The sequence below is a fragment of the Heterodontus francisci genome, chromosome 5 (genome assembly GCF_036365525.1).
Source record: "Heterodontus francisci isolate sHetFra1 chromosome 5, sHetFra1.hap1, whole genome shotgun sequence".
NCBI classification, from domain to species: domain Eukaryota; kingdom Metazoa; phylum Chordata; class Chondrichthyes; order Heterodontiformes; family Heterodontidae; genus Heterodontus; species Heterodontus francisci.
The window spans coordinates 208,593,274-208,618,304 of record NC_090375.1 but is presented as its reverse complement, the minus strand read 5'-3'; the positions used below and the strand labels follow the sequence as shown (position 1 = coordinate 208,618,304).

Below are 25,031 nucleotides of genomic sequence, written 5' to 3'. Positions count from 1 at the left end.
TCATTATAATCTTAATGAAAACTAATTAAAAATGTGGTTTTCCTCTTCAAAGGGTCCAATTATTATGCACTGTAAATTGTACCAGATCTTGCCAGTGACAGTGGAAAAGTAATGAGACTAGTGTTGTAGCTCCAGGAAGCAAATCCTGCACTCCGGATCCCACTACTTTGTGGGACGTCCTTCCCCATGTGCCCAAGATCTGCGAGCTGAGAGTTGGCCTGTTCAGTGACCTGAAGACCCATGGCAGAAACTCGTGACCTTGAGTAGACGTCATCCTCGAATCGAGGGACATCTGACCACAACCTCTACAGTAACAAGTTTGAGCTTCTGTTGCAGAATCCCCAAATTAGGCTCAAAAGTTAGGTAATGGCCCTGTGACAATGCAGCAGGTCCACTAGACAGCTGTATATCCCAACAGTGATGAACATTTGTGGCTACTGTTTTACTGCATTAATTGATGCAGTTGCAGCTGCATTTGGCAGCAAGGTGAGCTGAAAATCGTAACTATTGTGGTGGCTTGGAGAAAGACAGCACTCTATAGATACATGATCATACATGTACAGAGTATTGTGCCATCAGCCTCCGAAGCCCAGTGAACATTTACAGTGACTGCAGTAAGCTCACACTGTAGCCAATGCACAGTACTTTGCCTTTTCCAAATAATCTTAAGTAATGCCAAACCATACATTGAAGAAAGATGGCCAGAGCTATACTCCTTGCCTTGCATCACTATGGTGCAAAAGACAGCTTCACACTGACTCAAGGTTTACAATGTAACTGGGGCAGTAGACAGTGAAAGTGGAAATGAACAATGAATGGAATTCAGCCATACACCTGAGCAAATTGATAAGTGGAAATTCCAGATTACTTCAGTTACTGCAAAGCACAGGACATATTTGTTTTATACAGCGCATGCTCACTGCGGGATATTCACCAGTTTGTGCAGGCTTTTCAGAAATTACTTCAGACCCCAGTGCTGTGCAATGGAAGCAGGTTTCAAACTTCTATTGACAGACCAATGTTTTTTTGCTGCAGACCAGCGCCTTGCCAGCTACTGATCCTACAGCATTAATTTTATGCCATGTCAAGTGAACTGTGTCATTTCTCAGGTGCTGTCTGCTAAGATATCTCATGAAGGCAAAAACAAACATTGGAAATTGGTCTGTGTATACACATACCTCCTTTGTAGCCATTTACAGAAGATTGACACACTGAAGTTGTGAAGGAGTATGCAGTTCCACCTACTTGCTTTCCTGGTTGAAATTCATTTCCACGAAGGTGGAAGACTATAAAAAAAAACTTAAAATAGGTAAAAAGTCCTCCGGGCAGCTTTGTGGCTGAGTGACTTAGAAAAAAATCAGAATTGACATTCAATTTTTTTTTGAAGCCAGTCTTTTGGTCAAGGTCGGAAAGGGAGAAGCCAATGGTGGAAGCTTTTCATCCCTGACTTACTTGTGAGAATATTGGATGACTGAGTGATTCCCTTCCCATACTCTGAGCAAGTGAACGGACGCTCCCCAGTGTGAACTCGCTGATGTGTCAGAAGGTTGAATGACCGAGTGAATCCCGTCCCACGCTCTGAGCAGGTGAGTGGCCTCTCCCCAGTGTGAACTCGCTGGTCTTTCAGCAGGGTGGATGAGTGAATGAGTCCCTTCCCAAGGTGGGAGCTGGTGAACGGCATCTCCCCATTGCGTATGCTCTGGTGTTCAGTGCTTTCAGATGATCTCTTGAACCCAGTCCCACAGAGAGAACACCTAAATGGTCTCTCATCAGTGTGAACACATTGATGGATCATCAGTTCAGCAGAACGTTTATAACAATTCACAGAGTCTAGACGTTTAAAAGGTCTCTCATCAGTCTGAACCCACTGATATCTCAGCAGGTCGGATGATTGAGTGAATCCCTTCCCACACTGTGAGCGGTTGAACATCTTCACCAATGTGTGACTGCGTGGATGAGTTTCCAGCTCAACTGGATAATGCAATCCCTTTCCACAGTCCCCATATTTGCATGGTTTCTTGCCAGTGTAACTGCACTTGTGATTGGATAGGCCAAATGATGAGCTGAAACCTCGTCCACACACAGAACACATGTACAGTTTCGCCCCACTGTGATTTTTCCTTCCATGTTCCAAATCTGGTGATATTCGGGTTACAGTAAATTGGACGACCCCTTTAGATGTTGATCTGATGTTTGCTTTGCATTTCACAGCTGCAATTCCTCCTGTGAGAATAAGAAATACTGAAATGTTGTTTCTACAGCTTGTGGAAAGTTACCAAGAAGTCATTTGTACACAACATAATGAAATCACTGAAAAAGAGAACTGATAAGGGTATGTAAGTAGAGACATTGAGACAGTACATCACTGAAAAAGAGAACTGATAAGGGTATGTAAGTAGAGATCTTGAGACAGTACATCACTGAAAAAGAGAACTGATAAGGGTATGTAAGTAGAGATCTTGAGACAGTACATCACTGAAAAAGAGAACTGATAAGGGTATGTAAGTAGAGATCTTGAGACAGTACATCACTGAAAAAGAGAACTGATAAGGGTATGTAAGTAAAGACCTTGGGACAGTACATCACTGAAAAAGAGAACTGATAAGGGTATGTAAGTAGAGACTTTGAGACAGTACATCACTGAAAAAGAGAACTGATAAGGATATGTAAGTAAAGACCTTGGGACAGTACATCACTGAAAAAGAGAACTGATAAGGGTATGTAAGTAAAGACCTTGGGACAGTACATCACTTAAAAATTGTGCTTAGGCAGATAAAAGAGAAACAGCAAGAGCTAGAACAAAGGATGTAGTGAATAAGAAACTGCCCCACTAAGATAAAGGCTGACAGCTGCAAGTTAAAACACACAATGGAGAGCCAAATAAGGTAAAACAAAAACAAGAGTTAGGGGCTAGAAAGTTAGAGTAGGGGGAGAAGTAAACAGAGGAGGAGACTGCAGCAACCATAGGATAGGTTAGTGTCATAATATGTTATAACCAATAATGTAAACTAAAGGCGTGGAAAAATGGATTTGTATTGTATAAACATGAACTGAATATGTTGATGGGTGTGCCTGCTTGTAGGACACCCGATCTTGCAAGAACGTTAAATAAACTTACTTCTTCAGAGTTTGACTTGGTGTAAATTATTATTACGTGGGCTACGTTTCTCACACTCCCCTTATAAAACCCTGTGAAATTTATTTAAACCAGCAAAAAGGAGTATGTGACAGAAGCGACAAAAGTCAAAAGCAGGTAGTGAAATGGAGCTGAATAATTCTGGTAATTTATGCAGCCGACACTAGGAAAAAGTGACCACGAAAGCTGCTGGATTGACGTACAACCCCAAATTGTTCACTAATGTCCTTCAGGAATAGAACCTGCCAATCAGTCTGGACCTACATAAGACTCTTCCCTCGATGGGAGGAGAGAGAGAAGGAGAGATGGGAGAGGCAGGGAGAGGAGAGAAATTTTATGTATCTACAACTTGACCAGAACTTTGACAGAACTTCCCAAATCCTCAACTTCCATTATCTCAAAAGACCAGGGTAGCGTGCACATGTGATCACCATCACCTCCAAGTTCCCTCCGAGTCACACACCGTCCTGACTTATCTGACATCAAGCACTGGATGAACAGAAACTTCCTCCAATTAAATATTGGGAAGTCTGAAGCCATTGTCTTCAGTTCTTGCTACAAACTCTACTCCCTAGCCACTGACTCCATCCCTCTTCCTGGCAACAATCTGAGGCTAAACCAGACCATTCATAACCTTGATGTCATATTTGAGCCTGAGATAAGCGTCCGACTGCATATCGGCATCATCACTCAGACCGCCTATTTCCACCTCAGTAACATTGCCTAACTTCACCACTGTGAAGCTCATCTGTCTGTGAAACTTGCATCCATGCATTTTTTATTTCTCAACTTGACTATTCTAACACACTGCTGGCTGGTCTCCCACATTCTACCCTCCATAAACTTGAGTTCATCCAAAACTCTGCTGCCTGTGTCGTTACTTGAACCAAGTCCTGTTCACCCATCATCACTGTGCTCGCTGACCTGCACAGGCTCCCAGTTAAGCAGCATCTGAACTTTAAAATCTTCATGTTTGCTTTCAAATCCCTCCATGCCCTCGCCATTTAATATCTCTACAGTTTCCTCCAGGCCTGCTACCCTCCAACAGAACAGGGCTCATCTAATTATGGCATCTTGAACATTCCCGAACAAGGATAGGTGAGGTGAGAGTGATAGCCCTTGATAGTAAGGCAGCATTTGACCGAGTATGGCATCAAGGAGCCCTAGCAAAACTGAGGTCAATGGGAATCAGGGGAAAACTCTCTGCTGGTTGGAGTCATACCTAGCACAAAGGAAGATGGTTGTGGTTGTTGGAGATCAATCATCTCAGCTCCAGGACATCACTGCAGGAGTTTCTCAGGGTAGTGTCCTAGGCCCAACCATCTTCGACTGCTTCATCAATGACCTCCCTTTAATCATACGGTCAGAAGTGGGGATGTACGCTGATGATTGCACAATGTTCAGAACCATTCGCGACTCCTCAGACACTGAAGCAGTCGTGTAGAAATGCAACAATATCTCAACGATATCCAGGCTTGGGCTAAGTGGCAAATAACATTCGTGCCACACAAGTGCTAAGCAATGACCTTCTCCAACAAGAGAGAATCTAACAATTTCCCCTTGACATTCAATGGCATTACCATCGCTGAATCCCACACTATCAACATCCTAAGGGTGACCAGAAACTGAACTCGAGTAGCCGTATAAACACCATGGCTACAAGAGCAGGTCAGAGGCTAGGAATCCTGCAGCGAGTAACTCAACTCCTGACTCCCCAAAGCTTGTCCACCATCGACAAGGCACAAGTCAGGAGTGTGATGGAATACTCTCCACTTGCCTGGATGGGTGCAGCTCCAACAACACTCAAGAAGCTCGACACCATCCAGAACAAAGCAGCCCGCTTGATTGGCACACCATCCACCAACATTCACGCCCTGCACCACCGACGCACAGTGGCAGCAGTGTGTACCATCTACAAGATGCAGTGCAGCAATGCACCAAGGTTCCTTAGACAGCACCTTCCAAACCTGTGACCTCTACCAACTAAAAGGACAAGGGTAGCAGATAAATGGGAACACCATCACCTGTAAGTACCCCTCCAAGTCACATATCATCCTGACATGGAACTATATCGCCGCACCTTCACTGTCACTGTATCAAAATCCTGGAACTGCCTTCCTAACAGCACTATGGGTGTACCTACCCCACATGGACTGCAGCGGTTCAAGAAGGCAGCTCACCACCACCTTCTCAAGGGCAATTAGGGATGGGCAATAAATTCTGGCCTGGCTAATGGCACCCACATCCCATGAATAAATTAAAAAAAACACTCCTGTGAAATGCCTTGGAATATTTTATTACATTAAAGGTTCTACATAAATACAAGTTGATGTTGTCTTGGACATACGTTCCTTCATCATCACTGGGTGAAAATCCTGTACCTCCTTCCCGAACACCATTGTGGGAATTCAGCAGTTCAAGAAGAAGGCCCACCATCACCTTCTCAATTGGCAACTTGAGAAGTAAGTGAGTGTCAAAATGAACCCAGTCAGAGTCAGCACCTTCAGGGGAGGAAAGGGAGGATAATCAATGAGTGTAGAACTGAACCCAACCAGATGCAACATCTTCATGGGAGGAGAGAGAGGAGAACCAGTGAGTGTAGATCTGAACCCAACTAGATCAGCACCCTCAGGAGAGGAGAGAGAGGAACCAGTGAGTGTAGAACGGACCCCAGTCACAGTCAGCACCTTCGGGGGAGGAGAGAGAGGAAGCAGTGAGTGGAGAACTAAACCCAGCCAGATGCAACACCTTCAGGGGAGGAAAGTTTGGTACTTTTCAAGAAAACTAAATGGCCACCAAAAAAAATAAAATTCACTGTAGAAAAAGAAACATTCGGACTTTTGCTGCCTCTCAAACATTTTGAAGTATATGTCCGCCAAGACTACAAAGAAACACTAAAACTGACCGTAACCCACTAATGTTTGTGGAAAAAATTAAAAGCCAAAATGCCAGAATATTTAGATGGGTTTATTATTACAGCCTTATCATCTGAAGTTTGTAAATATTTCAGGGAAAAACAATGTTATTGCCAATGATTTTTCATAAATTTAATCTTGTCAAGTTACATGAATGGCAATGGTACAAAGAAAAGTTCTGTTAATTTGCAATAGAGTGAATGCGGGCTTGAATATGAAAATATGTTGAGAGTTTTTTTCTTCAGTTTCTGTTTTACATTGTAATGAAAGACATTTAAGAACAGTGTTTCATTTCACCAAGGGCGGAGGTGTCATAGGCATTTTTTCCCCTCTGTTTAAAAACTAAGGGGGCTGTGTACCTTTAAGGCTGAGAGAGGTTTTATATTTTCTGGATACCGTGTGAATGGAAAACTGTTTGCTGTGGCGTTCCACAGGGCTCAGTGTTGGGTCCCTTGTTGTTTGTGTTACCATATTAATGATTTGGACTTAAATGTGGGAGGCATGATTGGGAAATTTGCTGATGACACAAAAATTGGTCATGTAGTTGATAGTGAAGAGGATAGCTGTAGACTCCAGAATTATATCAATGGTTTGGTTGAGTGGGCAGAAAAGTGCCAAATGGAATTCAATCCAGAAGTGGCAGATGGAGTTTAACCTGGCAAAGTGTGAAGTGATTCATTTTGGAAGGTCGAATTTGAATGTGGAAAACAGGCTTAAAGACAGGATTCTTGGTAGTGTGGAGGAACAGAGGGATCTTGGGGTCCATGTCCATAGATCGCTCAAAGTTGCCATCCAAGTTGATAGGGTTGTTAAGAAGGCATATGGTGTGTTGGCTTTCATTAACAGGGGGATTGAGTTTAAGAGCCGCGAGGTTATGCTGAAGCTCTATAAGGCCCTGGTTCAACCACACTTGGAATATTGTGTTCAGTTCTGGTCGCCTCATTATAGGAAGGATGTGGAAGCTTTAGAGAGGGTGCAGAGGAGATTTACCAGGATGCTGCCTGGACTGAAGGGCATGTCTTACGAAGAAAGATTGAGGGAGCTAGGGCTTTTCTCATTGGAGCGAAGAAGGATGAGAGGTGACTTGATAGAGGTATACAAGATGATGAAAGGCATAGATAGAGTGGATAGCCAGAGACTTTTTCCCAGGGTGGAAAGGGCTATCACCAGGGGGCATAATTTTAAGGTGATTGGAGGAAGGTTTCGGGGAGATGTCAGAGGTAGGTTCTTTACACAGAGAGTGGTGGGTGCATGGAATGCGCTGCCAGCGGTGGTAGTAGAAGCAGATACATTAGGGGCATTTAAGCGACTCTTGGATAGGTACATGGATGATAGTAGAATGAAGGGTAGGTAGTTAGTTTGAACTTAGAGTAGGTTAAAGGTTCGGCACAACATCGTGGGCTGAAGGGCCTGTACTGTTCTATGTTCTATGTTCTAGGTGTGAGGTAATGCATTTGGGTAGGGCAAATAAAACGAGGGAATACACAATAAACGGGAGGATATGGAATGGTTAGAAGAGGTGAGGGACCTTGCAGTGTAAGTCCACAAGTCCCTGAAGGTGGCAGGACAGGTAGATAGAGTGGCGAAGAAAGCATAGTCATAGAGTTATACAGCACAGAAACAGGCCCTTTGCAACCCCCCCCCCCCCCCCACCCCCCCACAACCCTTGTCCACACCAGCCATAAAGCCTATCTATTCTAATCCCATTTTCCAGCACTTAGCCCGTATGCTATGGCGTTTCAAGTGCTCATTGAGATACTTCTTAAATGTTGTGAGGGTTCCTGTCTCTGCCACCCCTTCAGGCAGTGTGATCCAGATTCCAACCACCCTCTGGATGAAAAGAATTTTCCTCAAATCCCCTCTAAACCTCCTGCCCCTTATCTTAAATCTATGCCCCCTGGTTATTGACACCTCTGCTAAGGGGAAAGGTTTCTTCCTGTCTGCCCTATCAATGCCGCTCATAATTTTGTATTCCTCTATCAGGTCTCCCCTCAGCCTTCTCTGATCTAAGGCAAACAACTCTAGCCTATCCAGTCTCTCTTCATAGATGAAATGCTCCAGCCAGGCAACATCCTGGCGAATCTCCTCTGCACCATTTCCAGTTAATTTGTTGTTGTTTAACAATACCTGGTTTGGTGCATTTTATTCTGGGGGTTAATAAAATGCTTAATTTGACTAATTTCCGGTAGGTGGGAAATGTTAATAATATGCTGTGACCTGTTGAGTAATGGGGCTGAACTAACAGTACAATACTCCCACCTCAGTCGTGACACACTGTACAGCAGCACACTCACACTGTGGAGAGGCCGTTCACTTGCTCCATGTGTGAGAAGCAATTCAATCAGTCATCCCACCTCACTGAATACCAACTTGTTCACACTGCTAAGAGACCTTTTAAATATTCCGACTGTGAGAAGAGATTTAAAAGTAAAAGCAATCAGCAGAAACACCAGCGAGTTTACATTGGGGAGAGGCCATTCACCTGCTCCGTGTGTGGAAAGGGATTCACTCGGTCATCCCATCTGCTGATGCATTAGCGAGTTCACACTGGGGAGAACACATATGCCTGCACCGAGTGTGGGAAGGGATTCGCTCAATCATGCCAGCTCCTGTGAGTTCACAAGTGATTGCAGTTCAATTCTGCTGTTATTGCTGCTGTTAATCACATCCATGACTGAATCACGTTCATTCTGACCGTTGGAATTTGTTACTGCTGACGTTAATCACCCCAATAACTTTGTCTGGAGTTTAATATTCTGGATAAATAACAAATAAATCAGTTTTGGTTTAAATGCATTGTTGTGGATTTTTGTCTTTCCCACCTGAATGTTTAACATCATCTGCCTGTAGTTCAGAAAGGACAATCTTGGGGGGGGCGACGGGGGATGGTGGATCAGCAGGAACAGAACTTCAGACTGGACATTGTCCTTTAGGGTCACACTGAGAGGGACAAACAGCACTTTGGTCTTTCTCCTTTCTCTTCACTGGCAGCAAAGGCCCTGAACAGGTTAATCTTGAGATGTGTAAGAAATGTGTCCCAGCCACTCCCATTTAAAATAAATAGATTAAAGTCTGGGGCGGCACAGTGGCGCAGTGGTTAGCACCGCAGCCTCACAGCCCCAGTAACCTGGGTTCAATTCTGGGTACTGCCTGTGTGGAGTTTGCAAGTTCTCCCTGTGTCTGCGTGGGTTTCCTCCAGGTGCCCTGGTTTCCTCCCACATGCCAAAGACTTGCTGTTGATAGGTTAATTGGCCATTATAAATTGTCACTAGTATAGGTAGGTGTAAGGGAAATATAGGGACAGGTGAGGATGTGGTAGGAATATGGAATTAGTGTAGGATTAGTATAAATGGGTGGTTGATGGTCGGCACAGACTCGGTGGGCCGAAGGGCCTGTTTCAGTGCTGTATCTCTCAACTAAAAGTAAAAGAGGAGTTCACAGGATCCTGTTAATTGCTGGTACAATTATACAACAGACATTTCATCTTCAGATAAAGCAGGACCTTTAGCGTGTTTCCAGGAATTCCCCATTTTATTGATGTCTGTGTGCTAAACACCAGGATACCTAAAAATAAGCTTTTAAGCTCCAATATCATTCTGGTGAATATGCCCTGTATCTCCTCCAAGGCCAATATATCCATTCTGAGCTGCGTTGCCCAGATCTGAATACAGTGCTCCAGATGGGGTCCAACAGAGATCTGTACAGCTGAAACATCAACTACACTCTTCACTGGTTACTAAGTGCTGCTTAATAATACTGTTGAGGATGCCCTCTGCGGCTGATTCTGAACAGCTGATCAGATGGTTATTGCCTGGTTGGATCTTCTTCACATCACTGACCAGGGTAGTTATCTGCCTCGATGGAGGAGTGGGGGCCACAAGTTTACAGATTTTGGTGCAATATAATTCAACGGCGGCTAGTGGCCAACAGCATCTCATGGGTGCCCAGATTTGAATTGTTCTTTATCTATCTCACTGATAACGGTGGTAGTGCCACCTAATACGATAGTGGGTGTCCTCAGCGTGGAAACAATGATTTTCAGTGCTCACTCCGACCAATACTGTCAGAAACCGACACACATGCGACAGCTAGCTGACTGAGGGGAAGGTAAAGTAGGTTATTCCCTGGTATTGGTTCTTTCATAACCTACCTCCGTTATGAGGGTTTCCCGGTGGTCTCCTTTACCGAGCTCGGCTCTTTGGTTTCGGTTTATTTTACTTCCTTCCGCTGTTCCTAAAGCGTTTTTCTTCCTTAACCCGTGAGCACCAGAGAGACTGAAGGATATTGTAGACACAGGGAAAAAAGTTTGAATTTAATACGTTGTTAAGGGTTTAATTAGAATTTGTAGTTTACCATTTCTGGCCCGCTTAGAAAGGTTGTCCAGGAATCCGCGCGGGGCAGAAAGTTCCCTGTGTCACTTACAGGAGAAGCCCGGTGAGCAATGATGATTGATTACCCAGAATTAATCGCGGGTCAGAAAGTGCCCTATCAATGACTGCAGATGCCCAGTGCGCTGGCGCAGGGCTGAGGCTCTGAGCATGCGCAGTGCGGGTAATGGAGGCGGCTGTGTGAGAACGGGCGGCTTGGGAAGCGGGATGAGATTGTGGGCATAGGGGAAGAATTGGAGCCGTGGCTGGGCTGTGAAGCTTCATAAACATCTGGGGTAGGTGAGTGGCCCTAAATAAGAGCCCACAGGCCCTGCGTTTACACGCGGTGACAGGTCCAGGTGAACAGGATCACTGGCCACCATCTTGCGAGTGTGAGGCTGGTCTTCTACCTCCCGTGCTAGGCCCGGGTTACCCAGGCAACCGGCCGCCATCTTGGGAGAGGAAGGCACGGCTTGTTCAGTGAGTAAGCGCATGCGCTGCCATTTGAATAAGGGAATCAATTTGCCCCAGCTTTTGTGTGAAGAAGTGTTTCCTAAATTCATTCTGGAAAGGTATGGCTCTTTTTTTACTATAGTTTTCTGTTCTAGAATTCCCAACTATAGGAAATAGTTTCCCTCTATCTTCAATTAAATCATCCCTTAATTTAGTAAATTCCAGGGAATATGATGCAAGGTTGTGTAATCTCTTCTCGTAGTTTAACCTTTAGAGTCCAAGTATCATTCTGGTAAAGCTATGCTGCACTCCTCCCAAGGCCAATATATCCTTCCTAAGGTGTGGTGCCCGGTACTGCTCACAGTATTACAGATGTGTTCTAATTAGGGAATTGTAAAGCGAAAGCATAACTGCTACCCCCTTGTATTCTAGTCCTTTAGTTATAAAGGCCAGCATTCCATTAACTTCTATTAATGACTGCAGGAGCCCAGTGCGCTGGTGGGGGGCTGGGCTGTGCTCTGAGCATGCGCAGTGCGTGTGATGGAGACGGACTGAGGCAGAACAGGAGGCTCGGGAGGCAGGAGGAGATGAGCCTTTTTCAATATTTTTTTGTGACATTTTAATGATCTATGTATCTGGATGCCCAAGTCTTTTTAGACTGCAACAGTTTCTAGCTTTTCACCATTTTAAAAAGTACCCTGTTCTATTCTTTTAGGTCCAAAGTGGATGATCTCCAGTTATCACAGTTTTTCCCATTCACCTAATCCCGTTTACACTGCTTACAATGTCACCAGTCTTTGTGCTATCAGGAAACTTGGAAGTGTGGCTCTTTGTCCCATGATCTAAGTGGTTAATCGACACAGTGGATAGTTGAGGCCCCAACACAGATCATCATGGGACATCACGAGTCACATCCTTCCATTTCAAGTATCTGCCCACTCTGTCTAGAATACAGGACAGAGGGGGCTATTCATCCCATTGTGCCTGTGCCTGCTCTTTGAAAGAGCTATCCAATTAGTCCCATTCTGCTGCCCTTTCCCCAGAGTACTGCAAGGTTTTCCCTATTCTATTGGTCGAGGCAGGAGACTTAAATAGTAAAAGATTAGAAAGTGTGGATGTACAAAGGGACCTGGGTATCCTTGTTAATAACATGCAGGTGCAGCAAGCAATTAAGAAGACCAATGATATGTTAGCCTTATCGCAAAAGAGGATTTGAGTACGGTGTAGCAAAGTCTTGCTATTTTTTTGTGGGACAGCATTTATTGCCCATCCCTAATTGCCCTTGAACTGAGTGGCTTGCTAGGCCATTTCAGAGGGCATTTAAGAGTCCACCACATTGCTGTGGGTCTGGAGTCACATGTAGGGCAGACCAGGTACAAAGAGCAAAGAACAGTACAGCACAGGAACAGGCCATTCGGCCCTCCATCCTGCGCCGATCTTGATGCCTGCCAAAAATAAAACCTTCTGCACTTCCGGGGACCGTATTCCTCTATTCCCATCCTATTCATGTATTTGTCAAGATGCCTCTTAAACGTCGCTATCGTACCTGCTTCCACCATCTCCACCGGCAGCAAGTTCCAGGCACTCACCACCCTCTGTGTAAAGAACTTGCCTCGCACATCCCTTCTAAACTTTGCCCCTCTCACCTTAAAGCTATGTTCCCTCTGTTCCACCCTGCGAAAAAGCTTCTGACTATCCACTCTGTCCATGCCGCTCATAACTTTGCAAACCTCTATCATGTCGCCCCTCCATCATTCCAGTGAAAACAATCCGAGTTTATCCAAGCTCTCCTCATAACTATTGCCCTCCAGACCAGGCAACATCCTGGTAAACCTCTTCTGTACCCTCTCCAAAGCCTCCACATCCTTCTGGTAGTGTGGCGACCAGAATTGCAAGCAATATTCCAAGTGTGGCCTAACTAAAGTCCTGTACAGCTGCAGCATGACTTGCCAATTTTTATACTCTATGCCCCGACCGATGAAGGCAAGCATGCCGTATGCCTTCTTGACTATCTTATCCAACTGCGTTGCCACTTTCAGTGACCTGTGGACCTGTACACCCAGATCTCTCTGCCTGTCAATACTCCTAAGGGTTACTGTATACTTCACACCTGCATTAGATCTTCCAAAATGCATTACCTCACATTTGTCCGGATTAAACTCCATCTGCCATTTCTCCGCCCAAGTCTCCAACCGATCTATATCCTCTGACAGTCCTCATCACTATCCACAACTCCACCAACCTTTGTGTCGTCCGCAAACTTACTAATCCGACCAGCTATATTTTCCTCCAAATCAGTTATATATACTACAAAGAGCAAAGGTCCCAGCACTGATCCCTGCGGAACACCACTAGTCACATCCCTCCATTCAGAAAAGCACCCTTCCACTGCTACCCTCTGTCTTCTATGACAGAGCCAGTTCTGTATCCATCTTGCCAGCTCGCTTCTGATCCCGTGTGACTTCACCTTTTGTACCAGTCTGCACCAGTTGTACCAGGTAAAGACAGCATTAGTGAAAGATGGGTTATTACTACAATCAACAGTGGTTTCATGGTCACCATTAGACTAGCTTTTAATTCCAGATTTATGAATTGAATTAAAATTTCACCATCTGCTGTGCTGGATTCGAACCCACATCCCCAGAGCATTAGCCTGGGCTCCAGATTACACACCCAGTGACATTACCACTATGCTACCACCTCTCCCAATTGTACGCTTCAGTTGTATTGAATGTTAGTTAGACCGCACCTGGAGAACTGTGTGTAGCTTTGGTCCTTTTTCCTTAGGAAGGATATTATTGCCATGGAGGGAGTGCAACAATGGTTCACCAGACTTGTTCCCGGGATGGCAGGACTGTCCTATGAAGAGAGATTCGGGAAAGTGGGCCGGTATTCTCTAGAGTTTCGAAGAATGAGAGGTGATCTTATTGAAACCGACAAGATACTTAAAGGTGAAGGGTAGATGCAGGTAAGCTGTTTCCCCTGGTTGGGGAGTCTGGAACCAGGGACACAATTTCAAAATAAGGGGGACGCCGCTTAGGACCGAGATGAGGAGAAATGTCTTTACTCAGAGGGTTTTGAATCTTTGCAATTCTCTGCCCCAGAGGGCCGTGGAAGCTCAGTCATTGAGTATGTTTAAAGCAGAGATTGACAGATTTCTAAATACAAATTACTTCGGGGATATGGGGATAGTGTGAGAAAAAGGCATTGAAATGGATGATCAGCCAAGATCGTATTTAATGGTGGAGCAGGCTCGATGGGCTGAATGGCCTACTCCTGCTCCTATGTTCCTTTGTCACTGGAAACAGTTTCTCATTATTTTCTCTGTCAAAACCTTTCAGTATTCTGAACATCTCAATGAAACTTCTTTTTAACCTTCCCGAGTCCAAGGAGAACAACCCCAGCTTCTCCAATCTCTACATAACCGAAGTCCTGAATGCCCAGTAACATTCCAGTAATTCTCCTGTGCACCCTCTCCAAGGCCTTGACATTCATGCCTAGAACAGAATACAAAACAATATCAGTCTGGTACAGTATGGAACCTCACTGGTCCCGGGGTAGACGATGTCTACTGCTCCATGCTGCCCGCTCTCCACTCAGCGCTATTCCCACAACTGGGTATTTAACATACCTGTAGTATGTAAGTTGGGGAGAGTAGTGTGCAGGATACAAGACATTTACTGAATCTCACGAAAGCTGCAGGGGTGGCGGATCCAGGGCATTTGCCCTGCATTCTAGCAATCAGGACTAACGTTGCCCGGGCAGCCCCTGTCATTCACAGGGAGTGACCAATCACAGACTAAGTCCCTCTCCCCGTCAGACACAGAGAGTCATATAGCACAGAAACAGGCCCTTCGGCCCATCGTGTCTGTGCCGGCCATGAAGCATCTAACTCTTCTAATCCCATTTTCCAGCATTTGCCTGTAGCCTTGTATGCTATGGCGTTTCAAGTGCTCATCTAAATACTTCTTAAATGTTGTGAGGGTTCCTGCCTCTATCACCTCTTCAAGCTGTGCGTTCCAGATTCCAACCACCCTCTGGGTGAAAATATTTTTCCTCAAATCCCCTCTAAATCCTGCCCCTTACCTTAAATCTGTGCCCACTGGTTATTGACCCTTCCGCTAAGAGGAAACATTTCTTCCTATCTAACCTATCAATGCCCCTCATAATTTTGTATACCTCAATCATGTCCCTCCTCCGCCTTCTCTGCTCTAAGGAAAACAAACCCTAGCCTTTTCAGTCTCTCTTCATAGCTGAAATGTTCCAGCCCAGGTAACATCCTGGTGAATATCCTCTGCACCCTCTTCATTGCAATCACATCCTTCCTATAGTGTGGTGACTAGAACTGTACACAGTACCCCAGCTGTCGCCTAACTAACCTTTTATACAGCTCCATCATGACCTCCCAGATCTTACATTCTGTGCCTCGGCTAAATAAGGCAAGTATCCCATATGCCTTCCTAACCACCTTATCTACCTGTGCTGCTGCCTTCTGTGATCTATGGACAAGTACACCAAGGTCCCTCTGAACTTCTGTACTTCCTAGGGTTCTACTATTCATTGTCTATTCCCTTGCCTTGTTAGTCCTCCCAAAATGCATCACCTCACACTTCTCAGGATTAAATTCCATTTGCCACTGCTCCGCCCATCTTACCAGCCCATCTATATCATCCTGTAATCGAAGGCTTTCCTCTTCACTATTTATGACACCACCAATTTTCGTGTCAGACAAAGAACAGTACAGCACAGGAACAGGCCATTCAGCCCTCCAAGCCTGCACTGATCTTGATGCCTGTCTAAACTAAAACCTTCTGCACTTCCGGGGTCCGTATCCCGCTCTTCCCATCCTATTCATGTATTTGTCAAGATGCCTCTTAAACGTCGCTATTGTACCTGCTTCCACCACCTCCCCCGGCAGCAAGTTCCAGGCACTCACCACCCTCTGTGTAAAGAACTTGCCTCACACATCCCCTCCAAACTTTGCCCCTCGCACCTTCAAACTATGTCCCCCAGTAACTGACTCTTCCACCATGGGGAAAAAGCTTCTGACTATCCACTCTGCCCATGCCGCTCATAACTTTGCAAACCTCTATCATGTCACCCCTCCACCTCCGTCATTCCAGTGAAAACAATCTGAGTTTATCCAACCTCTCCTCGTAGCTATTGCCCTCCAGACCAGGCAACATCCTGGTAAACCTCTTCTGTACCCTCTCCAAAGCCTCCACATTCTTCTGGTAGTGTGGTGACCAGAATTGCAAGCAATATTCCAAGTGTGGCCTAACTAAGGTTGTGTGCGGCTGCAGCATGACTTGCCAATTTTTATACTCTGTGCCCCGACCGATGAAGGCAAGCATGCCGTATGCCTTCTTGACTACCTTATCTACCTGTGTTGCCACTTTCAGTGACCCTTGGACCTGTATGCCCAGATCTCTCTGCCTGTCAATACTCCTAAGGGTTCTGCCATTTACTGTATACTTCCCACCTGTATTAGATCTTCCAAAATGCATTACCTCACCATTTGTCCGGATTAAACTCCATCTGCCATTTCTCCGCCCAAGTCTCTAACTGATTGATATCCTGCTGTATCCTCTGACAGTCCTCATCACTATCCGCAACTCCACCAACCTTTGTGTCGTCCGCAAACTTACTGAACAGACCAGCTACATTTTCCTCCAAATCACTTATATATACTACAAACAGCAAAGGTCTCAGCACTGATCCCTGCGGAACACCACTAGTCACATCCCTCCATTCAGAAAAGCACCCTTCCACTGATCTCCTCTGTTTTCTATGACCGAGCCAGTTCTGTATCCATCTTGCCAGCTCACCTCTGATCCCGTGTGACTTCACCTTTTGTACCAGTCTGCCATGAGGGACTTTGTCAAAGGCTTTACTGAAGTCCATGTAGACAACATCCACTGCCCGTCCTTCATCAATCATCTTCGTCACTTCCTCAAAAATCTCAATCAAGTTAGTGAGACATGACCTCCCCTGCACAAAACCATGCTGCCTCTCGCTAATAAGTTCATTTGTTTCCAAATGGGAGTAAATCCTGTCCCGAAGAATCCTCTCCAATAATTTCCCTACCACTGACGTAAGGCTCACTGGCCTCTAATTTCCTGGATTATCCTTGCTACCCTTCTTAAACAAAGGAACAACATTGGCTATTCTCCAGTCCTCTGGGACCTCACCTGTACCCAATGAGGATACAAAGATTTCTGTCAAGGCCCCAGCAATTTCTTCCCTTGCCTCCCTCAGTATTCTGGGGTTGATCCCATCAGGCCCTGGGGCTCATCTACCTTAATGCTTTGCAAGACACTCAGCACCTCATCCTTTTTGATAACGACATGACCCAGACTATCTACACTCCCTTCCCTAGACTCATTATCCACCAAGTCCTTCTGTTTGGTGAATACTGATGCAAGTACTTATTTAGTACCTTGCCCATTTCCTCTGGCTCCACGCATAGATTCCCTCCTCTGTCCTTTCCTTGGCTAACCCTTTCCTTGGCTACCTCTTGCTCTTTATTTATGTATAAAAAGCCTTGTCCTTCTCCTTAATCCTGTTTGCCAATGGCTTTTCATGACCCCTTTTAGTTTAGTTTCGAGAAACAGTACTGAACCAGGCCCTTCGGCCCACCGAGTCCGTGCCGACCATCAACCACCCATTGATACTAATCCTACACTAATCCCATATTCCTACCATCAACCACCCATTTATACTAATCCTACACTAATCCCATATTCCTACCACAATATAGGGACAGGTGGGGATGTGGTAGGAGTGTGGGATTAGTGTAGGATTAGTATAAATGGGTGGTTGATGGTAGGAATATGGGATTAGTGTAGGATTAGTATAAATGGGTGGTTGATGGTCGGCACGGACTCGGTGGGCCGTAGGGCCTGGTTCAGTGCTGTATCTCTAAACTAAACTAAATCCCCACCTGACCCTATATTTCCCTACCACCTGCCTATACTGGGGACAATTTATAATGGCCAATTTACCTACCAACCTGCAAGTCTTTTGGCTTGTGGGAGGAAACCGGAGCACCCGGAGAAAACCCACGCAGAACATAGAACATAGAACATAGAAAAATACAGCACAGAACAGGCCCTTCGGCCCACGACGTTGTGCCGATCCTTTGTCCTCTGTCAAGGACAATTTAATCTATACCCCATCATTCTCCTTTATTCATATACCTATCTAAAAGCCGTTTGAAAGTCCCTAAAGTTTCTGACTCAACAACTTCCCCAGGCAAGGCATTCCATGCCCCGACCACTCTCTGGGTAAAGAACCTTCCCCTGACATCCCCCTTATATCTCCCACCCTTCACCTTAAATTTATGACCCCTTGTAACGCTTTGCTCCACCCGGGGAAAAAGTTTCTGACTGTCTACCCTATCTATTCCCCTGATCATCTTATAAACCTCTATCATGTCACCCCTCATCCTTCTCCGTTCTAATGAGAAGAGGCCTAGAATGTTCAGCCTTTCCTCGTAAGACTTATTCTCCATTCCAGGCAACATCCTGGTAAATCTCCTCTGCACCCTCTCCAAGGCTTCCACATCCTTCCTAAAATGAGGCGACCAGAACTGCACACAGTACTCCAAATGAGGCCTTACCAAGGTCCTGTACAGCTGCATCATCACCTCACGGCTCTTAAATTCAATCCCTCTGCTAATGAACGCTAACACCCCATATGCCTTCTTCACAGCCCTATCCACTTGAGTTGCAACTTTCAACGATCTATGCACATAGACCCCAAGGTCTCTCTGCTCCTCCACATGCCCAAGAACCCTACCGTTAACCCAGTATTTTGCATTCGTGTTTGTCCTTCCAAAATGGACGACCTCACACTTTTCAGGGTTAAACTCCATCTGCCACTTTTCAGCCCAGCACTGCAACCTATCCAAGTCCCTTTGCAGACGACAATAGCCCTCCTCGGTATCCACAACTCCACCAACCTTTGTATCATCTGCAAATTTACCGACCCACCCTTCGACTTCCTCATCCAAGTCGTTAATAAAAATCACAAACAGGAGAGGACCCAGAACTGATCCCTGCGGCACGCCACTGGTAACTGGGCTCCAGGCTGAGTATTTACCATCTAAGACCACTCTCTGCCTTCTATCAGTTAGCCAATTCTTAATCCAACTGGCCACATTCCCCACTATCCCATGCCTCCTGACTTTCTCCATAAGTCTACCATGGGGGACCTTATCAAATGCCTTACTAAAATCCATGTACACCACATCCACTGGTTTACCCTCATCCACTTGCTTGGTCACCTGCTCAAAGAATTCAATCAGGCTTGTGAGGCAAGACCTACCCCTCACAAAACCGTGCTGACTGTCCCGAATCAAGCAGTGTCTTTCCAGATGCTCAGAAATCCTATCCCTCAGCACCTTTTCCATCAACTTGCCTACCACCGAAGTAAGACTAACTGGCCTGTAATTCCCAGGGTTGTTCCTATTCCCTTTCTTGAACAGGGGCACAACATTTGCCACCCTCCAATCACCTGGTACCACCCCCGTCAGCAGAGAAGATGAAAAGATCATTGCCAGCGGCTCTGCAATTTCATCCCTTGCTTCCCATAACATCCTTGGATATACCCCGTCAGGCCCGGGAGACTTGTCTATCTTCAAGTTATTCAAAAACCCCAACACATCTTCCCTCCTAACGAGCACTTCCTCGAGCTTACCAGTCTGCTTCCCACCGTCCTCTTCAGTAATACACCCCTTCTCATTCGTAAATACCGAAGAGAAGTACTCATTCAAAACCTCACTTATCTCTTCACAGACACAGGGAGAACTTGCAAACTCCACACTGGCAGTACCCAGAATTGAACCCGGGTCGCTGGAGCTGTGAGGCTGCAGTGCTAACCACTGCGCCACCCTCCTGACTCCTTGCTTAAGTTCCTTCCTACTTTCTTTATACTCCTCAAGGGCTTCGTCTGTTCCCAGTTCATCTGTGAACTTACTGATCATACCTCCTATATTCATGTCTATATCATTGATGTACACTCCAAACAGCAAGGGTCCCAGCCACTGATCCATGTGGCACACCACTGGTCACATCCTTCCACTCGCAAAAACAACCCTCGACCATTATCCTCTGCCTCCTGCCACTAAGCCAATTTTGGATGCAATTTGCCAAATTGTCCTGGATCCCATGGGCTCTTACCTTCTTTAACAATCTCCCATGCAGGACCTTATCAAAAGCCTTACTGAAGTCCATGTAGACGACATCAACTGCTTTATCCTCATCTACACATCTAGTCACTGCCTCGAAAAATTCAATCAAGTTAGTTAGACATGATCTCCCCCTGACAAAGCCATGCTGACTATCCCTGATTGATCTCTGCCTCTTCAAGTGGAGATTAATCCTGTCCCTCATAACTTTTTCCAATAGTTTCCCAACCACTGATGTTAGATTCACCGGCCTGTAATTACCTGGTTTATCCTTGCTACCCTTCTTAAATAATGGTACCACATTCGCTGTCCTCCAATCCTCTGGTACCTCCTGTGACTAGAGAGGATTTGAAAATTTGTGTCAGCTCCTGCTATCTCCTCCCTTGCCTCACATAACAGCCTGGGATACATCTCATCTGGGCCTGGGGATTTTTCCACTTTTAAGCCTGTTAAAACAGCTAATACTTCGTCCCTTTCATGTCCCGCCTACACCCTCTGCCAGATTTGCATGGGAGTAGTCAATCAGAGCTGAGCCACAGACTGTTTGGTGAGCCAGATGGAAAACTTCAGCAGGCCGGATTCTGGCCTGCGGGCTGTATGTTGGACAAGCCTGGTGTAGAAGTAGCTTTACTGTATCTAACCCATGCTGTACCAGCACTGGGAGTGTTTTCCACATTGGAGACTTACTTTGAACACTCTGACTTTAAAGGTTCAAAGCAGCTGAAGCATGATCAGGGCAGTTGCAGTGGAGAGAGGCTATTTAACTGTCCTATGTGTGGGAAGAAGTTAACCCCAATTTCTGAATCACAGCATCATTACAGTGCAGAAGGAGGCAATTCAGCCCATTGTGTCTGCACCGGCTCTTCGAAAGAGCAATTCTCTCAGTTCCATTCCCCTGCCTTCTCCCCATAACCCTGCACATTCTTCCTTTTCATATAGTTGTCTAATTCCCTTTTGAATGCTTCAATTGAACCTGCCTCCACCATGTTCTCAGGCAGTGCATTCCAGACCTTAACTACTCGCTGCATTAAAAAAGTTTTTCCTCATGTCACTTTTGCTTTTCTTACCAAATACTTTAAATTTGTGCCCTCTTGTTTTCGATCCTTTCACGAGTGGGAACAGTTTCTCTCTATCTAGCTGTCCAGACCCTTCATGATTTTGAATACCTCAATCAAATCACCTCTCAGCCTTCTCTTCTCCAAGGAAAACAAATTCCTTATCCCTGGAACCATTCTTGTGAATCTTTTCTGTACTCTCTTCAGTGCCCTCACGTCTTTCCTAAAGTGCGGCGCCCAGAACTGGATGCAATACTTCAGCTGAGGCCGAACTAGTGTCTTATACAAGTATCTACTATCTACTCTATGCCCTTATTAATAAAGCCCAGGATACTGTATGCTTTATTAACCACTCTCTCAACCTGTCCTGTCACCTTCAATGACTTATGCACATGTACACCTAGGTCCCTCTGCACCTGCATCCCCTTTAGAATTGTACCCTTTATTCTATATTGTCTCTCCATGTTCTTCCTACCAAAATGAACCAGTTCACATTTCTCTGCATTGAGCTTCATCTGCAACCTGACTGTCCATTTCATCAACTTGTCTATGTCCTTTTGGACTTCTGCACTATCCTCCTCATGGTTCACAATGCTTCCAAGTTTCATATCATCTGCAAACTTTGAAATTGTGCCCTGTACACCAAGGTGAAAGTCATTAATATATATCAGGAAAACGAGGGTCTCAACACTGATCCTGGGGAACTCCACTACAAACCTTCCTCCAGCCTGAAAAACATCTATTAACCACTACTCTTTGTTTCCTGTCAGCCAATTTCGTAACCATGTTGCTACTGTCCCTTTTATTCCATGAGCTACAAATTTGCTCACAAGTCTGTTGTGTGACATTCTGAAAGCCCATGTATACCACATCAACAGCATTGCCCTCATCAACCCTCTCTGTTACCGCCTCAAAAAAACTCCATCAAGTTAGTTAAACATGATTTTCCCTTACGAAATCCATGCTGGCATTCCTTAATTTACTCGCATTTGTCCATGTGACAATTGATTTTGTCCAGAATTATTTTTTCCAGACGTTTTCCCACCACCGAAGTTAAACTGACTGGCCTGTAGTTGCAGGGCTTATCTTTACACCCTTTTTTGAACAAGGGTGTAACGTTTGCAATTCTCCAGTCCTCTTTACCACCCTCCCTTCCCCCCACTCCCCCCCCCCCCCCCCCCCCCCCGCTCCCCCCAGTCTAAGGAAGACTGAAAAATTATAGCCAGTGCCTCTGCGATTTCCATCCTCACTTCCCTCAGTTTCCTTGGATGCATCTCATCTGACTCTTGTGCTTTATCCACTTTAAGTAGAGACAGCCTATCTAATACTTTCTCTTTATCAATTTTAAACCCCTCTAGTGTCTGACTTACCACCTCTTTCAGTATTGCCTGGGTTGCATCTTCTTCCTTGGTAAAGACAGATGCAAAGTATTCATTTAATACCTCAGCTATGCCTCTGCCTCCATGTGTAAATCCTCTTTCTGGGTCCTTAATCAACCCCACTCCTCCTTTTACTACCCTTTTACTGTTTATACGTCCATAGAAAACTTTGGGATTTCCTTTAATGCTTGCTGCCAGTCTCTTTTGATGCTCTCTCTTTGCTTCTCTTATTTGCTTTTTCACTTCCCCTCTGAACCTTCTGTATTCAGCCTGGTTCTCAATAGTATTTTTTACCTGACATCTGTCATAAGCACCCTTTTTCTTATTTATCTTAATCTCTGCCTCTTTTGTCATCCAGGGAGCTCTGGATTTGTTTGCCATGCTTTTCCCCTTCGAGGGAACATACCTTGGCTATGCCCAAACTATTTCTTCTTTGAAGGTAGCCCAGAAGGTTTTCCTTCCAGCTTTTGACTGCAATTTATTTGCCCAGCTCTATTCTTACCTCATAGAAGTTGGATTTCCCCCAGTTAATTATTCTTGCCCTGGATTGCTCTTTGTCCTTTTCCATAGTCAGCCTAAACTTTATGTTACAATGATTACTGTCCCCTAAATGCTCTCCTACTGATACTTGATCCACTTGGCCCACCTCATTCCCAAGAACCAGGTCTAGCAGTGCCTCCTTTCTCGTTGGACTAGCAATATACTGTTGTAGAAAATTTTCCTAAACACACTCTAGGAACTTTTGCCCCTCACTGCCCTTTACACTACTATTATCCCACTCTATGTTTGGATAATTAAAGTCCCCCATTATAACTACCCTATAATTTTTGCACCTCTGTAATTTCCTTGCAAATTTGTTCATCCACATCCTTCCCACTAGCTGGTGGCCTATAGACAACACCGAGCAATGTAACCGCACCTTTTTTGTTCCTTAGCTCTCGCCGAACTGATTCTGTCCTCGACTCCACAGAATCACAGAATAATACAGTGCAGAAGAGGCCCATCGAGTCTGCACCGATGCATTAAAGACACCTGACCTGTCTACCTGATCCCATTTGCCAGCACTTGGCCCATAGTCTTTAGATTTTTTTTTAGATTTAGAGATACAGCACTGAAACAGGCCCTTCGGCCCAGCGAGTCTGTGCCGACCATCAACCACCCATCCATACTAATCCTACACTAATCCCACATTCCAACCACATCCTCACCTGTCCCTATATTCCCCTACCACCTACCTATACTGGGGGCAATTTATAATGGCCAATTTACCTATCAACCTGCAAGTCTTTTGGCTGTGGGAGGAAACCGGAGCACCCGGAGGAAACCCACGCAGACACAGGGAGAACTTGCAAACTCCACACAGGCAGTACCCGGAATTGAACCCGGGTCGCTGGAGCTGTGAGGCTGCGGTGCTAACCACTGCGCCGCCTATGTTATGACATGCCAACTGCTCATCCAGGTACTTTTTAAAGGATGTGAGGCAACCTGCCTCTCCCACCCTCCCAGGCAGTGCATTCCAGACCGTCACCACCCTCTGGGCAAAAAAGTTCTTCCTCAAATCCCCCTTAAATCTCCTGCCCCTCACCTTAAACTTGTGTCCCCTCGTAACTGACCCTTCAACTAAGGGGAACAGCTGCTCCCTATCCACCCTGTCCATGCCCCTCATAATCTTGTACACCTCGATCAGGTCACCCCTCAGTCTTCTCTGCTCCAGTGAAAACAGCCCAAGCCTATCCAACCTCTCTTCATAGCTTAAATGTTCCATCCCTGGCAACATCCTGGTGAATCGCCTCTGCACCCCCTCCAATGCAATCACATCCTTCTGTTATGTGGCGACCAGAATTGCGCACAGTACTCCAGCTGTGGCCTTACCAAAGTTCTATACAACTCCAACATGACCCCTGCTTATGTAATCTATGCCTCGATTGATAAAGGCAAGTGTCCCATATGCCTTTTTCACCACCCTATTAACCTGCCCTTCTGCCTTCAGAGATCTATGGACAAACACGTCAAGGTCCCTTTGTTCCTCGGAACTTCCCAGTGCCAGGCCATTCATTGAATTCTTCCGTGTCACATTACTCCTTCCAAAGTGTATCACCTCACACTTTTCAGCGTTAAATTCCATCTGCCACTTTTCTGCCCATTTGACCATCCCGTCTATATCTTCCTGTAACCCAAGACACTCAACCTCACTGTTGACCACTAAAATAAAAGCAAAATACTGCAGATGCTGGAAATCTGAAATAAAAACAAGAAATGCTGGTAATACTCAGTAGGTCTGGCAGCATCTGTGGAGAGAGAAGCAGAGCTAACGTTTCGGGGCAGTGACCCTTCTTCGGAACTCAAGTTCTCTCTCCACAGATGCTGCCAGACCTGCTGAGTATTTCCAACATTTCTTGTTTTTATATCGCTGTTAACCACTCGGCCAATCATCCGCGAACTTACTGATCCTACCCCCCACATAATCGTCTGTCGTTTTATATAAATGACAAACAATAGGGGACCCAGCACAGATCCCTGTGGTACGCCACTTGAC

At 45.4% G+C, this 25,031-nt stretch overlaps 1 protein-coding gene across 2 annotated transcripts; it reads right to left on the bottom strand.

The window, feature by feature from the left end:
- Positions 1 to 309: 309 nt before the first annotated feature.
- Positions 310 to 10,495, bottom strand: LOC137369675 (zinc finger protein 211-like). 2 transcript variants are annotated; one of them, XM_068031019.1, is made up of 2 exons: positions 10,202 to 10,495; positions 310 to 2,223 (listed from the first exon to the last, which is right to left on the bottom strand). In XM_068031019.1, exon 2 carries the CDS (start codon positions 2,090 to 2,092, stop codon positions 1,400 to 1,402), a length of 693 nt encoding a protein of 230 aa, XP_067887120.1. In that variant the 5' UTR covers positions 2,093 to 2,223; positions 10,202 to 10,495; the 3' UTR covers positions 310 to 1,399. The 2 variants fall into 2 exon arrangements, 1 of the variants encoding a protein (XP_067887120.1); XR_010974997.1 differs by lacking the exon at positions 310 to 2,223 and adding an exon at positions 5,412 to 5,637.
- Positions 10,496 to 25,031: the final 14,536 nt, after the last annotated feature.

Bases quoted from the DNA above. Each gene is read 5' to 3' on its own strand.
- LOC137369675 (XM_068031019.1), bottom strand. From the start codon at position 2,092: ATGTGTTCTGTGTGTGGACGAGGTTTCAGCTCATCATTTGGCCTATCC.